At 35.2% G+C, this 17,995-nt stretch overlaps 1 protein-coding gene across 3 annotated transcripts in view; it reads right to left on the bottom strand.

The window, feature by feature from the left end:
• LOC107584111 (MKL/myocardin-like protein 2) overlaps positions 1-17,995 on the bottom strand; it is a 36,592-nt gene that overhangs the window by 15,009 nt on the left and 3,588 nt on the right. For 2 of the 3 annotated variants that reach the window (XM_016270554.1, XM_016270553.1), the window contains exons 2-10: positions 13,735-13,948; positions 4,947-5,012; positions 3,556-3,611; positions 3,214-3,289; positions 1,998-2,183; positions 1,738-1,907; positions 1,493-1,627; positions 1,150-1,400; positions 502-655 (exon numbers count right to left, since the gene is read on the bottom strand). In XM_016270554.1, the coding sequence (XP_016126040.1) occupies positions 502-655; positions 1,150-1,400; positions 1,493-1,627; positions 1,738-1,907; positions 1,998-2,183; positions 3,214-3,289; positions 3,556-3,611; positions 4,947-5,012; positions 13,735-13,870 (1,230 nt within the window). In that variant the 5' untranslated portion in view covers positions 13,871-13,948. The remainder of the gene's footprint in view (positions 1-501; positions 656-1,149; positions 1,401-1,492; positions 1,628-1,737; positions 1,908-1,997; positions 2,184-3,213; positions 3,290-3,555; positions 3,612-4,946; positions 5,013-13,734; positions 13,949-17,995) is intronic. The other variant, XM_016270555.1, reaches the window with a different exon arrangement.

Below are 17,995 nucleotides of genomic sequence, written 5' to 3'. Positions count from 1 at the left end.
TTCTTCATCAAGGATGCATTAAATTGATCAAAAGTGACAAAAAAGACAATGTTAAAGATTTCCATTTCAAATATATGCTTATATTCTTTTGAACATTCTATTTATCAAAGAATCCTGAAATAAATGTTATCATGATTTGTACAAAAGTATTAAGCTGTTATCTGTTTTCAACACTGATAATAATAAGAAACGTTTTGTGAACGTTGAATCATATTATATTACAATATATTTTGTGAAGGATCATATGGCCCTGAAGACTGGAGTAATGACTGCTAAAAATTCAGCTTTGCTATCACAGGAATAAATTAAAATGGAAAACGTAATTTATTGTGTAACAATATATATTACTTTTTATTGTATTTTTAAATAAATCCAGCCTTGATGAATATAAGAAATGTCTTTCAAAAGCATTAAAAAATTCTACCAACTCCAAACTTTTGAACAGTTATGTATCTATTATTGATAAAAAAATTTCTGTGGAAAAAAAGAATCTGTCTGTACCTTCATCTCCTCCAGGTTGGCAGGTAGTATGCCTGCCTTGCGGTTGGGCCGCACAGGTGTTGCTGTGGGCAGAGACACCACAATAGAGGCAGAAAGGCTGCTGGTGCTGTTGATAGCCACTATGGCACTGCTGTTTTGGCCTTCTATCACAGGCCTGGTGAGAAGGGAAGCAGATGGGAAGAAAGGGAAGAAACAACACTTAACATCACAGAAGGAACAATTCTCAATAAATAAACACCATCGAACAATGCTGAGGCAGAATACAATGACAGCTAAAATAAATCTTGCACAAGAGATGGAAAAGGAAGTAGAGCAATAACCTCTTCGACTTCCTGCCATTAATAAAAATCACTAAACAGGATTTGTTATTGGAAAATAGGTAATGGTCCTGATGGCCACCGGCAACAATAATAGCGTTTTAGACATTTTCCACCTAAAACCATTCATATGCAACCATTATACTAATAGCTGACAAAATATGGCTAGCTTCAAAAGTGAAAGATGACCTTTAACAAATTACGTAAGACAAAGGCAAAATGGTTTGCATCCACCGAACTCAACGATAGGATTGGTAAAGCAGTACATACCAAAAACATCAGGGCCTGATACACATATAACAAACACACAGATCCAGATCTCCTTGCTTACTTGAGAGGTGCAGGAAGGATGGTCTGGTAGTTGTAGTGCTGCTGTTGCTGTTGGCTCAGGATTTGTAGCTGCAAAAATAGTTGCTGTTGTTGTAGTAAACGAGCATATGAGGAATCCATCGGGGCTTGGTTGGGTTCTTGTTTCTGGTCTGGGGGAATGTATTGATGATATTTTAACTTTTTCACACGTGGCTTGGCCTCCTTGCTCTTCCTACTGCGGCTCTTGTCCCCAGGTAACTTAGGCTGACTTTGCTGTAAATTGAACAGAGATTTCCCATTATGTATTACATCTAACCATAATCATAAATCATAAATTTTTGTTGTTTCTTCAGTTCTTTACTGACCTTTATAAGGGTGGGCCCAGACTTCACAGGGGCCACGGTGACTAGCTGTGGCATGGGTGCTGGAGGGCTAACTGATTGCTCTTTGGTGGAAAAAGGCTTGAGGAAATCTGTTGTGTTGGTCACTGCAGGAAAGTGCTGTTAAAAACAACACATGATGAATCTCAGGTGTTCTACAAAACCTAAATGACTAAATTCTGTTTTTTTGCACCATGAGCTCTGAAGTGAAAAGGAGGTGGCAAGAATACCTGTAAGAAGTTATTAGGCAATGGTGAGGACTCTTCAATGGCCCGGACCTCCCCAGGTGAGGCTGCAGAACCCTGGGACCCATGACTAGCTGGCTGCTCGGGTGAAAACGCATCTCCACTGTCCTCATCAGCTAGTTCCTCTAGAGTTCTAGGGTACTGCATCTGACCATCTACCCAATTAAAACAAAGGACAATGTATCATACTTCATTCAATTTATGCGCCATGTGATTGTGCATATTTACCCCAGTTTAATACATACTGTAAATATAGTTTGCATTTTCACCAATGATAGCCTCCTTGACGCTGGAGTCCACAGGCAGGATGTTCTTCTCCACTAGCTCCATGGGGCCGGGGCGTTGAGCGATCTTCTCATTCAGGTCATCAGCCAATCGAGCTCTCTTCAATTTCAGCTGAGTGGCCTGCAGAGAAGGCTCCGCCACTGTCTCTGCCAACCCACCAAAAACCAGAACAGCAATCATTTCAACCCACACTCCTACTGAAACACCACAACAATCACACAGAGGTCAACTCAATCACAGAAGTAAATAATACACAAGTACAGCATCTGGATGACACTTTTGAACATGAATTTTTCTTGCTTTTTAATTATGCTGACTGGTTAAGCTGCCACTGCTTTCTGTTGAACTAACTTAATAGCATAGTTTGGTAAAACTATTAAGACATAAACATTGATCATCATACATACATCAGCATATATTGCATATCAGATATGGCCAACATATGTTCAACCATACATGATTTATACGCTAAACCAACAGTTATTTAGACAACATATATAGACAACAAACCTGACTGGTATGGTTGAGCTTCCATTCACCATATTTGTTGTGCTCTATGTATATGTGCGTTTATCAATGTTTATATATGAATAAAATCCTAAATTAAATTTGTTCATCATGTTAAAGTGATCATAACTCTTTAGGAGACAGAATAATCTGCACATTTTTTATGGATTATATTTTTTTCTGATCATCTGATGTGAAGTTTTGCTGGAATGGACTTTCAATGGATGGACAGAAATCTGTCAGGCTTCATTAAAAAATATCTTAATTTCTATTTTGAAGGTAAACGAAAGTTTTATGGGTTTGGAACGGGGTTCCATTTTTGGAAAGTTGTCTCTTACAGGCAAACAAATGGCTCTCACGTGTCAGTTCTTTTAATGAAAGATGAGTTGAAACACTGCTTTTTACTTATAACAGCATTAACAGAGAGAAAATGTAAAGTAAAATGGATCAGAAATTACTCCCAAATCATTCAGAATGAACTCAAAATCAAACTGAATAAATAGTATTGGATTTGGAATCGAATCAGAAAAATCTGTATTGATGCCCATCTCTACTAATAAGATTTGAGAGCTACAGCTACAGCTTTGTTTAAAAACAAAGTAGATTTTAAAAAACTTTTCCCAGTAGGTAGATTAGCTGCCATTACATGTATCGTGAATGGAGGATTACCTTGTAAGATGTGCATGCGGACCAACTCGGCCCTTTCTGGACGGCTGCGTATTTTGTGCTTTAGGAAATTTTCAGTCTACAGAGAGAAATGATACAGAGTTTCAGAAAACGAAATCCCTCTGTAATTCAGGGATCAGAAAGTAACCATTATAATGATCTCCGCTGTGCTTTGCAAATAACAAACACATTTACAGAAGGCTTAAGCTATTAAATCAACTGAGAGGTTCACATGCGTCCCATTACAGAGATCTGGGCAACCCTGAAGAGGTTTCAGAGAGGATCAGAGAGACCAGATGGCTGAGGAAAGTGCACGAGGTCTGGGGCTTGGTGCCCTGCTCTTACCCTGGCTCTCTCAAGGCTGCGGATCTGTTCATGGAACGCTGCAGGGCTCTTCAGGGCTGTAAAGTCACACACACACACAAGCAGAGCATCAGTCTCATGAGGACACAAGGCCATCACCCGCACTTCAAACACACACGGCTCTTTCATCTCCTGCAGTCTTTCTAAATGCTGTAGTGCCTGGTCTCACATATTACTCAGAGCAGAGATGGTGGGCCCACACAGAGATTAGCACACAGACTACACGGTGCCCTTAAGGACCAGACAGCTACCTCTTAATCCCAGCAGAATCTATGCCTGATATTACACTGAGCTATGAGACAGCATGCAGTGTAATCCCATCAATCAGCTCAGACATGGCCAGAGGAAAAAAAATGTAAGTTTATGTAAGTATGAGAGATCTCACACACTTCTCGGTGACTTGGTTGAACGGAAAAATGGTTATGAGCAATAACAGAATGAGCGGTGGTGAGGCGAGAGGTGAGCTTTTGGAAAAAAATACCATGTGCATTGGTCACCTATGCCTGGTTGTGAACTATGCTGAAGAGCGAGAATAAACAACTGATTCAAAAGCAGATTTGGTACAGAAACCACAGCACCAACTGATTTCTTAAACGCACAGTAAAAAATGAAGGTTTACATGACATCAAAATTTTAGATAATGTGTCACAAATAAACATGTAATGTGGAACACAAAGGATGTTACACTACCATTCAACAGTTTTTTTGGTGAAAAGTTTCTTATGCTCACCAAGTTGCATTCATTTGATAAAAAAAAATACACAGTTAAACCAATAATAATGTGAAAATTATTAGAATTCAAAATAGTTTTATTTTAAAGGTTATATTTTTATATATTTTAAGATGTAATTTATTCCTGTGACGGAACAGTTTTGAACAGTATAGTGCAAAATGTGATTGGGAGAAAGATGTCACTTTTAAATATCGCGACATAATTTTTCACATTTACAACAGAACAATTATTATTCCTTAAATATAAGTTAGATATGTGAATAAAGCCCTGTAAGGTCAACATAACATTTATTGCAGCTTATTCTTTTAGTGCATGATTTACTGGTTAGTAATTCAAAATGTAAAAAAAGATTTGGAGCTTGTTTTTTTTAGTCTCTCTTACTTTTTAACCCCTCTCTTTCAGTTGGTACGTAGTGCCACTTTTCACAATCCAATTAATTCATGATGGATAAAATCAAATCCCACCATACATTTTTTTAGATTATGAAGGAAAAATGGGCCACAAAATGCCATTTCATGACTAAAACATTTTTACATATTTAGTTAATATTGGCAGTTTTCATACAAGAGTAAATATGAATCATCCTCTCGTTCATATGCTGGTGCACACAGCAGTATTAGATGGCAGGGGCTGTACTCACGTGGCATGATGCCCTGATCAATGAGTTGCTCGCGGGTGCGTCTCTGCTGTAGCCTCAGCTGGAGAACTGGTGGAGAGAAGCAGAAGCAGCGTTATGTTCTTGACCCAACCTCTAGATCAGGCTTGTCAACACTTCACCCAGAATGGAACTTTTCCACCTGATTAACACACCTACACACACACACACACACACGCAACAAAAGGAACTCTAACCTTTAGCACAACCGAAATCACACACATTTCCTCTCTAGAATTACATAAGAGCCACCATTAAAAAAAACTAAACTAGAAACTTCTTCCTGCTACCAAAACAACAGGCTCTCGAGTGACCCTTTTGAAGTGTGCCGTTTGGAAGACTTCCTGGGAAAATTCTCAAGACATTTTTCTTTGCTCTCTTGGCTGAGCCTCCTGGATTTACTTGGCTGATTATAAAAACCAGCTCAAATTGGTCAGAAAGACAACATGATAACGTCTGACATTTATCAAGAATCATGAGCTCTATTAGCTGGGAATTTATAAATCTATGAAGGCACGTTCAACACACAGCTGCATGGGGATTATTAAAGAATTTCCTTGTTAATGCTCAGTTCTTGTAGCTCAACATGGCACTAACAATATCATCCACATACATTTTATGCATATTAATAAAACATTTGCTGTCAGTCTGCCAGTGTCAAATGCAATGATGTTCTAAATGCTTATATGCAGGAACAGAAAGGTTTAATCTGACTAAAAACTGAGTCAGTTTACTGTTAACAAGGTCAGCTGAGGTTGAACAAACGAAACTCTGCAGGGTGCTGAGGGCACATGATTGGCATTTTATTGTTTTCACTATGAATCTGTGCACTTAAAGCTGAAGTGTGCACTTTCTGAACCACTTGTGGCACTGAAGAGAACTGTATGAACAGTTACTACTGATCATTATAAATACTTTCAAAAAACTGGGAAAGTATTTTACACTGCAAAAAGGACATAATTCAGCTCTGAGAAGAGGAATGAATGCACCATGAAGGACATAATAATTGGGGCCAAATAATGCTACAGTATAACAGATTCTGACTACACATGACTCAACATTGACCTTGATCCGAATCAGGTTAATTTTTTACTTGGGGCACAGAAGAAAAAATCGTTTAGGTCTCCTTGATTGCACAACATAACATTGCAGCTTTTTAGGTTGGGTTATTCCACATGATGAGTAAAACATCTTCCATCATCTTGGTGACAATCAAGACAATATATCTCAACACTCTTTCACATCATTTCAAAGTTATTTGACAATCAGTGTCTGCTCAAACATGGCAAACACACTGAATTAGTGGCTTCAAACTAGCTGTGAGGATCAGAGAATTATAATAACAGTTTATATAATATAATTATATTGTTGTTACACACATTGCAATTCAAAAGTTTGGGGTCAGTAAGATTATGTTTTTTTCTTAAATTGACCCAAAGTATAAAAATATTGATAATGTTACAAAAGATTTTTATTTTAAACTCACGTACCTATTAAGCACACTTCCATTTTTGAGCTCTGATTATAAAAAGAAAAAATAATGTATTATCCTACTTAATGTCTTAACCAATTGATGTGTTTGTTACTACATACCTCCTGTAAGTTCAAATCAATCAGATCATTGCACACTGAGATATGGGTCTCCATGTGTTCACACTGTTCACACTGTTTCACCAAAAGAGGAGCCCTTTAAATGTGCATTTTTTAGATGTTTAAGCCTTTATTTAGGGTAAGTTTCACTACTTATTGTAAAATTGAGAGATTCATGTTTAGACTTTTGCATATTATAACCTGGAACTTGGATGTGGGAAATAATTACAGTTAGAACCAAAAGATAAAAAGATTTTAGCAGCATAGCACAGATGCTACAGAACACAGTTAGCTGACTAGCTGAATAAGATTGTGTGCTACGCTAATATATTACTTCACAGGCATTACTGGCTTGTACTTTTAAATCCATAATATTATAAATTGACAGTTTATTGCTGGTCTGTGGTTTTACACTGCTGAATTTTTTTAAAGATTTCATATTATTGCAAGGTGAGCTTAAAGGGTGCACTACTATGAAAATCACACAGCTTCAGTGTGACATCAATAAGAAAAAGTATAATTTCATAGATATTGTTAATAATAGTTGTTCATAATAAAATATGTATGAACTTAATACATGACCTAGATTATTTATTTTGCAAAATATTGTCATTTTAATAAATATAACAAGAAATTTATTAAAAATTGTTGCTGCTCCAATTAAGTTCAGTGTGCTCTCTTTAAGCTCTTCCACATTGAATGTCTATATAAATATTTCATAAACAGACTTTAAAGGGTTAGTTCACCCAAAAATGAAAATTATGTCATTAATTACTCACCCTCATGTCGTTTCAAACCCGTAAGACCTTTGTTCATCTTTGGAACACAAATTAAGGTTTTTTTTATTAAATCCGAGAGCTGTCTGACCCTGCATTGACAGCAACGCAACTGAAATGTTCCCAAGTCCAGAAACATAGCAAGGAGATCTGTAAAATAATCCATGCAGGGTCAGAGAGCTCTCAGATTCCATCAAAAATACCTTAATTTGTGTTCCGAAGATGAACGGAGGTCTTACGGGTTTGAAACGACATGAGGGTGAGTAATTAATGACAGAATTTTCATTTTTGGGTAAACTATCCCTTTAAATATAAACTGATAGTTGTCACTTGAAGCTAAAGGGGTCATATGATGTTTCAAAAAACACATTATTTTCCACATACTGTACATTGTTTCTCCTCTATGCCCCACCTTTCTGAAACACGTCGATTTTTACAAAGCTCATCGGTCTGAAAAGCGAGGTGTGCTCTGATTGGCCAGCTAGACATGGTGGCAGCAACAATACTACAGCGAGAATGAAAAGTTACGCCTTCTTTCTTTGCGTGAACATTTGGGCGGAGTTAATGCAAATCTTCCTACATCGTGATGTAGACATGTGGGGGCGTCTTAGAACGAGCCGTTTTAGGTAGGCGTGGTTGACTTTTATAAAGAATATCTCTTTGGATTTGAGACTTTAGTCTTTGTAACTTTACAGATCTTCTTTATGCACCAAGAGCTTGTAACACTCCAAAGAGAAAGGAAAAATTTAAATTGCATCATATGACCCCTTTAATCTTTATAAAATGGTCAATAACTTATTTTCAGCTTTAAGATGACAAACTGTAACTATAGTTTATGCCCAAAGATGAAAGAGGCATGTCATCCGTACAAAGAAGGAGCCATCAGAAATCGTATCTGTTGTATCTTTCCAGAAAAAAAGTGACTAAAGGCTTTTAAAATGTGAACAGATTAAAAAAAATAAAATCTGCAAAAAAATTGGAATCTGTGACCATCATGCACTATGTGATTTTCTATTAGATATGGCAGCTCAAATCTACAGACTTTCAATTATTCTTTAAAAAGGTTTTTTAAAATAAACAAGAATTGTTTAATAAAACATGATGTGAGCTTAATGGGAACAGGGGTGTACTTAAAGGGTACAAAAATGTACCCATTAAGCACAGCCAGACTTTTTGCATTTAATGATGTAATCTTAATCAAAATGCTTTTGCCATTTAAAATTAAATTAAATATTTTTGTGTGAGACATTAATATTTTATTTTAACATAACTTCTTGTACTGAAACCAATATCTTGTGCACTAAAAATGTCTCAATGTAGATTTTGGTGAGCTTAATAGGTACGTTTACACTAAATAGTGTTTTTTTTTACTTTCAATAAAAAAAAAGCAAAATAAATGCATCAGTTTCAGAAAAATATATTATGCAGCACTGTTTCCAATGTAAAAAAATAAAAAATGTTTCTTAGACTGAATATTTAGCTTTGAAATCACAGGAATAAATTATATTTTATTATATATAAAAATAGAAAGCAGTTATTTCAAATTTGCAAATATTTTTGATCAAATAAAAGCAGGCTGGTCAAGCAACATGGTTTCAACAACATTAAAAAATCTTACAGACCAAAACTTTTGAACAAATGTGTAACATAATAAAAATAATAATACTGACATTGATGCCTTTAGTGTGGCTAATCAATGAGCTGTTCTTTACCTGTTTGCAAAGCCACAGACATTCAGACGGACATCTTTGGCTTGGTTGACTTTTATAAAGAATATCTCTTTGGATTTGAGACTTTAGTCTTTGTAACTTTACAGATCTTCTTTATGCACCAAGAGCTTGTAACACTCCAAAGAGAAAGGAAAAATTTAAATTGCATCATATGACCCCTTTAATCTTTATAAAATGGTCAATAACTTATTTTCAGCTTTAAGATGACAAACTGTAACTATAGTTTATGCCCAAAGATGAAAGAGGCATGTCATCCGTACAAAGAAGGAGCCATCAGAAATCGTATCTGTTGTATCTTTCCAGAAAAAAAGTGACTAAAGGCTTTTAAAATGTGAACAGATTAAAAAAAATAAAATCTGCAAAAAAATTGGAATCTGTGACCATCATGCACTATGTGATTTTCTATTAGATATGGCAGCTCAAATCTACAGACTTTCAATTATTCTTTAAAAAGGTTTTTTAAAATAAACAAGAATTGTTTAATAAAACATGATGTGAGCTTAATGGGAACAGGGGTGTACTTAAAGGGTACAAAAATGTACCCATTAAGCACAGCCAGACTTTTTGCATTTAATGATGTAATCTTAATCAAAATGCTTTTGCCATTTAAAATTAAATTAAATATTTTTGTGTGAGACATTAATATTTTATTTTAACATAACTTCTTGTACTGAAACCAATATCTTGTGCACTAAAAATGTCTCAATGTAGATTTTGGTGAGCTTAATAGGTACGTTTACACTAAATAGTGTTTTTTTTTACTTTCAATAAAAAAAAAGCAAAATAAATGCATCAGTTTCAGAAAAATATATTATGCAGCACTGTTTCCAATGTAAAAAAATAAAAAATGTTTCTTAGACTGAATATTTAGCTTTGAAATCACAGGAATAAATTATATTTTATTATATATAAAAATAGAAAGCAGTTATTTCAAATTTGCAAATATTTTTGATCAAATAAAAGCAGGCTGGTCAAGCAACATGGTTTCAACAACATTAAAAAATCTTACAGACCAAAACTTTTGAACAAATGTGTAACATAATAAAAATAATAATACTGACATTGATGCCTTTAGTGTGGCTAATCAATGAGCTGTTCTTTACCTGTTTGCAAAGCCACAGACATTCAGACGGACATCTTTGGCTGTAGCATCACATCTAAAGCTGTGTTTTGAGCTTAAAGTTTTTATTTATCTCTCAAGTTTTTGCATTCTGTTCCAATCAGCAACACATCTTCTATAAACAACCCCTATGAAATGCATCCAATCAAACTGGGGCGAAACTGAAACCAGCCAAATTATAAAGGACTTCATTAAGGTCTATTTACTAACTAGCCGATTTTGAAAATAAGTAGCTTTATGCATCGATATCATACCAATCTATGCCGTGCCTTTTGTTTGCATTTTCATTCAGACTAAGGAGAAAAGACCAACAAGTGGGCGGGCAATATGCTAATGTTTCATGCTGACTTCAACATGAAACGGCTTGGAATTCGTTTTAAAAAGGAAAAACTTTCAATGATTCAGAGTCGACTCTTTCTTTTTAGAGACAATAACTTTATACACGGTGCACTTTCAGATTTAAAATTTGGCAGGATGTTTTCATTCACTTAGAGCTGTGTTACACACTGCATTACAGGTAATATTCAAAAATCCATAATAGGGGCACTTTAAACAATCACTGACCTTCCTGATGTGCATCTAATAGACAATCTCAACCATTAGCAGCAGATTACCTTGATTATCAGCAGAGTAATGCACATAGCTCTCTCATGAAAAGCCAATCAATAGTAGCTTTCTTTTTTCAAATGCTGTCATGCAAATTTCCATTAAACCAAAGCCTGGCAAACAAAGCTTCAGGCAGCCAGTAAAATCTATTCAAAATAGTCTAAACCTATATCCGCTCAGTGATAGAATGATATCCACCTCTCAGAGCCGAGCAGCAAGCTGCAGAACCTGGTATGAAGTTTCCTCTGCAGATGCTGTGTGTCTCCAGTCCTAAGCAGGCCATGCCGTCTGCCCGACCTGCCTCACGTTCAGAGTATCTTAAAGCGGGCTCCTGACAGCACCAGAGCTTTGTGAAAAAGCACAAGGACCACGTTCTTCAGGGCTCTCCATTCACTGTTAGCAGCTCCAGTGAAACTGGGACTCCCTCAGAGGAGACAGCATCTGCTCCACCAGCAGACGGAGAGGAGGGAGCAGAAAGACTAGACCGACCATTGTTAACCCCTCCCTGCCATTGGAAGTTCAATTCTAGATCATTAAAAAGTGCTTCTTTTTGTAGTTTAGAAGAACGATGATCGTTCTCTGTATGGACGAGTGCATCATGAATGCTTTATTTTTGAGATCTGAGCAGCAAAAAACATAACATAGCTCTTAGTTGAAATAACCTTCCTCTTCATCAACACGGTAAACATCTTGTTTGACAGACAGCCAGAGGATGGGTAACTGACACGGGCCATGCTCTGCCAAAGTCGTTTACATTTCCACTCGCTGTGACGGTGTGACCTCAGCATAGCTAGAGACCTAGAGGAGCAGCCCTCACAGAGCTGTGAGCCACCGCACGCAGACAGAGCTGTCCTGTGACATTTCACATGTCAATCAAAAGACTGCGCCCAAACTAAGAGGCAAAGAAATGTCAGGATTGTGGAGGCTGCTTCTGTGCGACAAGACAGAATGGAAAAAGAGCTTCTCATTTTCGGCGCGTACAGAAATAAAACGTTATTTAATCAACTGGAAATAGAGGCTAAACTAATCAGGATGTGGCGTGAATTGAACTAGGCAGCGAAAAGAGAGAGCCAAAATTAAATAGCTAAATTTATGCAGGCTGTGATTACAACCAGGCAAACGAATACTATTCCAGAACAAAAGCCAATTTGAAATCTCACAATAAATTCACCAAAAATGGGCAAAAAAATCTGACTGATGGTGAACATTTAGCCAAGAGGGACATCTAAATCAGATATCGTCTGTGATTTTGTTGAAGGACAAACAACTTTGTACCACTCTGTACTTTTTAGACAAAGTCTCAGAAGCCAGCCGTTTCTCACATCAGATGTGTCAAGTATAAACTAGGCTTGTCTCAACTGCAGGTTAACTACTAACATCTTCACCGGCTGATTTTTATATTTACATTATTGTCAAAAAATGCTTGACTATTTTGTATACACTACTGTTTAAAAGTTTGGGGCCAGAAAAAGTTTTTTGGAAATAAATTATTTTATTCAGCAAGGTTGTATTAAATTGATCAAAAGTGACAGTTAAGACATGTATTGTTTTACAAAAGATTTATATTTTAAATAAATGCTGCTCTTTTGAACTTTCTATTCATCAAAGAAGCCTGAAACTGTATTTAAAAAAAATATATTAAAGAACAAACATTTTTTTAGCAGTAATTCATTTATTAGAATGATTTCTGAAAGATTATGTGACATTACATTTTTTTTAATATACTAAAATAGAAAACTTATAATAACTTTATAATAATTACTTTACTAATAGTTACTTTATAATAATTAGTGCTGTCAAACGATTAATCGTGATTAATCACATTCAAAATAAAAGTTTTTGTTTGCATAATATATGTGTACATATGTTTATATATTAAAAATATTTATTTATAATATAAATGATATGAATATAAATACAGACATGTAAATATTTTCAAAATATATACTGTATGTATGAGTATTTATATATAAATAATAAATATATACAGAACACATATATTATGCCAACAAAAACTTTTATTTTGTATGTGATTAATCACGATTAATCATTTGGCAGCACTAATAATAATATTTCACAGTATATGGTTGGTTTTACTGTATGATCAAAGACTTGATGAGCATCAGAAATCTTTTAAAAACATAAAAAAATCCTATCGACCCCAAACTTCTGAACAAGTGTATTACAAATAAAACAATAAAGTGAATTTATACAAGTGAATGAATTTAGGTATTACAACATTTTGATTTTTAAAGAGATTTAGAGTTTAAACATTATATGCGGGTTAGATGATGGCAATGATAATCTAAAAGTGAAAAACATTACGCGCAATGAAATATCCAACATCAGCCAATATATACCCTAGTAAAAAAGTAATATATTTAAAATGCATTATTTCATACTAAGTATAGTTCAAATCTATTAACATATTTACAAACAAGTCGCTCAAGACTGATAAAAAAATAATAATTAAACTTTATTTGGAGTACTACTTGTGCACAATGCACATTTCTTACTATTAAGCCTAAAATGTGTTTTAATATTACTATTGATGAGGATTGTATGATCTTTTACTAATATCGGTCTTTATACGCAATATATTTAAAGTGTACCTCAGCATATCTTTAGTTGGACTTCAGCACTACTTCCGCACAATTAAAGAGCATTAAGTACAAAAGTAGTTGTTCTAATTTAGCAGACTTTAAGTATACCAGGTTATATACTAAAAGTACAATTACAGGGTATTTTACTACGTACATAAATATGTCAATGTATTTGTAGTATACTTAGAATGAAATAAATGTATTTCAAATACATTTTAGTATATTTATTTTTCACTAGGGTATTCAATTTTAATCAAGAACTGATGATAATGATATATTGTGCATTGCTAATTCATGTAAATGACTCAATCCAACCATTTTTATTCAGCATCATAGCAAGTGACATACCATTTTTGCGTTCGTTGAGGGGGGGCAGCCTCTGGTTGGGGTGCAGGGACAGTTCGCCCATCTCATGGGTTACAGCCTCACTCTGTGGGCTGGGTGCCAACAAACCCCCAATCCCAGCATCCCCCTGCTCCTCCATGTCTCCTCAGTGAGGAGTCAAGGGTTTCGCTGGGGATCAGCAGACGATATGGTCACAGGAAGCTCCTCACTTCACTTTCTGCAAAAGACAATGTCGGTATAGATTCAAGTGAAGAAAAAAGTAAACAGCAAAAGATAAGCCAAGGAATTTGGTCCAAGTTAGGCAGACTGTGCTTTAGTAATACACAAAATCATAAGTGAAATGGGGAGTTTGGGAATGATGTAATAGTTCAAGAATGTGGTATAAGGTCTGTAATATCACTTTAGCCATGAAAAACGACCAAAAACACAGAGGATGTGTTGAATCTATGGCATATACAGTTGCTGCTGTAGCACATCTATCAAAGCGCTAACAAATAATAAAAACTAGCCTTCCCACAGACAGACGGTGAATGAATAGACGTTGTGTTCGCTAGCCTATCATTACATCATCCCAGTGGTTTAGATGTGAAACCAATAAAAACATAAACACAGCGCTCACCATGGTGCTGTAAAACGCTAGAATACACTATGACCACATCAGCACAAACCACAATCATCCATTCCCATGAAACACTTGCCATTCATAACCTCTTGTCACATGGGAACTGAGAGGCAAATTTTTCTGTTGTTCATTTTACAATACAAATTTCAGTGGCGGATCAATTCAGCAACTGATCTCAAACCAAATCTGCACAAGGGGACGGTGATGGATTCTACTAACAAACTCGATTTTGCCAGTGATGGATTTGGTTTCCTAACTTAAAACATTAAAACAAATCAAACATCACATTCTGCATCAAAAAAAATTTCCCCCTCTTCCTGAGGTTTTCCACATTTAACCACCTCTGAGCCATCCCACACACCACCCTGCCCCCCCCCAAAAAAAGCTGCCTGGAACATCGAATACAGCCTTTCAAAAAAAGGGCAGGTTTTTAAATACGAATTCCAGCTGTTTGTATTGGATTATAAATGACTCACGCCATTTACACAAAAATGTATTGAGTAAAACATTGTGGGACATGCGGTCCCCAACCTAATAAAGTTCCCAAAGCATGTTTTGATATGGAGACGGATAGTATTGGAAGAAAACCGCATGGCCTGATATGACCTCTGAGTAAAGAGAACGTTAGCAGCATCTACTCCGTCCAGGTTTTTGCGATTCTTTGATCACTAAATATGATGCAAAATCAACAAAATGTTGCTTTTTTTTGCATACATGCATAATTTGCCATTTCACACATAATAACCGCAAAAAGCGTCATAATAGTACTACCCAAATTTAGAGTAAAACAAGGCAGAGATAAAGAAGAAACATGAATGAGGAAGTGTGGCGTGCTTGATATTAAAAGGGTTATTAAGCTCAACAATCAATAAAAAGAACATAATCAGTGTTTTTGTGCCGTTTATCATGTTTAATCAGCCAAATACACACAAAGTTATATATAGCTGTCAAACGAATCACGATTAATCGCATCCAAAATAAAAGTTTTTGTTTACGTAAGCTAATATATGTGGTGTTTAGTACTGTGTATATTTATTATGTTTATATAAATACACACATACAGTATATATTTTGAAAATATGTAATGTATTTACATGTATACATTAATATTCATATAATTTATATTATGTATAAATATATTTAATATATAAAAAATATTTTTCTCAACTATATACATGCATGTGTGTGTATTTATATAGACATAATAAACATACACAGTACACACATATGTAAACAAAAACTTTTACTTTGGATACGATTAATTGCAATTAATCGTCTGCGAGCACTAAAATTATGACAAAATGCCTGTTTTGGCGAGTATTCATGTAAACACGCTCAGTTTTGTCTTAAAAAAGAGAAAATCACTCACTGTTGTTAACTGAATTTGTAACTTGTACACTGAATAACAGTAGTTTTAATAAAGACCAGTGTATTTATGAACACAGTGAAAACTATTCCCTTTTTTAATTTCTGAAGTGTTTTGCACTGTTTGTACCTGAACTTCAAGCACTCACCTCTATCTTTGTCTTATTGCTTGTAATTTGCTTTTTTGTTCTTGTTTTCTAACAAAATACATTTTTGCATTTGCAAATCCATCCATACAACAAAGCAGGATGTGATCTATATAAATGACAATAAAAAAATTATGCCTAACCCTAAGTATATAGATAAGCAATGATTCAAACCAATAACCAATCAGGGATTTGAACATGACATACTGCAAACAAACACTCGTGCACAAAAGCATGCAGCTACAAGCCTCATTGTATTCTTACATAACAGCAAATGTCATCTACTAGTCCTCTTTATTTTTGAATTTCTGACATTCTCTACACTGTAAGATCTTTTGGCTGATAGTCAACACAGTACACAAATTGTTTATGTTTTGAAGGGCAGTGTGCCAACATCCAAAACACTGTATGTGTATTATGAAGTCTGCTATTAGTCCTTGATAGTCACCATTGCTAGGATACAGCAGCCTCCCACACAAATAAACTCAAGCTGCTGGAGCTCTCGCTCTCTCAGCAGTACACTGTTTAGTGATCACTCACAATAGGACAGGTCCATTGTAAACTTAAGTACACTGAAAAGTTTAAGAATGTATTTTTTTAAATTTAAGCCTAAAAGATATATATATATATATATATATATATATACACAAGCAGTAAAATTAACTATTTCCCTGTCAGTATCTTAATTTGATTTTCATTTGCAAATTTCATACTAAATATTGTTTATTATTCAGAAATGTATATTCTATGGAAGGACACATTTATGGAGCATATGATTTAATGTCACACTCACACCATGTGAATATTTGCATGCAATTAGCTCAATCTGTGGCATACTCACCGCCACAAGCAATGGTGACGCAACACGAAGCAACAAGCTGGCCACAAACTTGTGAAATTGCCATGGCAATATTGATATAAAAATATAAAATATATTCAATAATAACACTTCAACACTGTACAAAAGACAACACTCCAGACACATGCATGTCATCCACCACATCCAGTCCAGGCCATTAAGCAAAGCTGAAGACGGCTGTCTGATGTGGATCCACCGCGTCAAATAATAACACTCAAACAGTCCACATCTGGCTTACACCACATTAAATATGTGGTATGTGATCTATGAGAAACACTCTAAGGACAGTTACAATAACAATGTATATCTTACATAAGAAAAACGGGGGCTGTTCTGCTTCTGTGGTCTGCTGTTTCTGGCATGCCTCACTGTTAGAGCTCATGGCTGAACCATTTCCCATACAACCCTCAAACCACATACACTTTAAACTATAACAGTGTGTTCCAAACTATCTCAATCGATTCAGTTAAGTTATTGAAGGCAATTATAGTAAACATCAACATTTCTTAAGAGAGTGAGGAAAAAAACTAAAGAATCACTTGGTTTTCTATAGAAACAGCAAGATCTAGAGATGTTTGCTCAAAACTAAGCAGGTAAACTAATGGCACCTCACTGAGAAATGACCAGCCTTCATGTTGACGTCAGGAGAGGTCACAGCGTAGTTACTTAAAGGGACAGTTCACCCTAAAATAAAACTTCTGTCATCATTACTCACCCTCAAGTCATTCCAGACTTTCGTTCATCTTCGTTCAAACACAAATAAAGATATTTTTTATATTCTTTCATACTTTTTGTTCACAAAACCAAAATTTTCATGCTTCAAAAAGCACATGTAGACATTGCTCAACCATGTTTGACATGGAGAAAAAATCTCAATAGATTTTGCATGTTAAGCAATCACCCTGTGATTCTGTGTTTGCAATATTTGATGAGCTCTATATGTGCATTGATCAAAGCCTAAATTAAATCTGTTATCTTATAAAGCAATAGTGCCTCTTCAGACGACTTGTATTAAACCAATTTCTGTATATATGGATTACTTTTAGTCTTTAAAAACTTTCTGAAGCTTGGAAATAGGGGTGTACAATACTGACAAAAAATGTAAACATTTTAAATTCTTACATTTTTAAACAAATTGTTTTAAAAGGCGGATTCATTTAGAAATGAAGCAAGTGACTGTTTGTATTTATATACTGATCATTGGATCAAACGATTAGTTCAAAAACAGATTCATTCAGGAATGAAACGCCGCAGTGTTGCTCTGTCATGCAC

This window comes from Sinocyclocheilus grahami, unplaced genomic scaffold (assembly GCF_001515645.1).
Source record: "Sinocyclocheilus grahami isolate Dianchi unplaced genomic scaffold, SAMN03320097.WGS_v1.1 scaffold57.1, whole genome shotgun sequence".
Lineage (NCBI taxonomy): Eukaryota > Metazoa > Chordata > Actinopteri > Cypriniformes > Cyprinidae > Sinocyclocheilus > Sinocyclocheilus grahami.
This window is presented reverse-complemented; position numbering and strand designations above follow the sequence as displayed.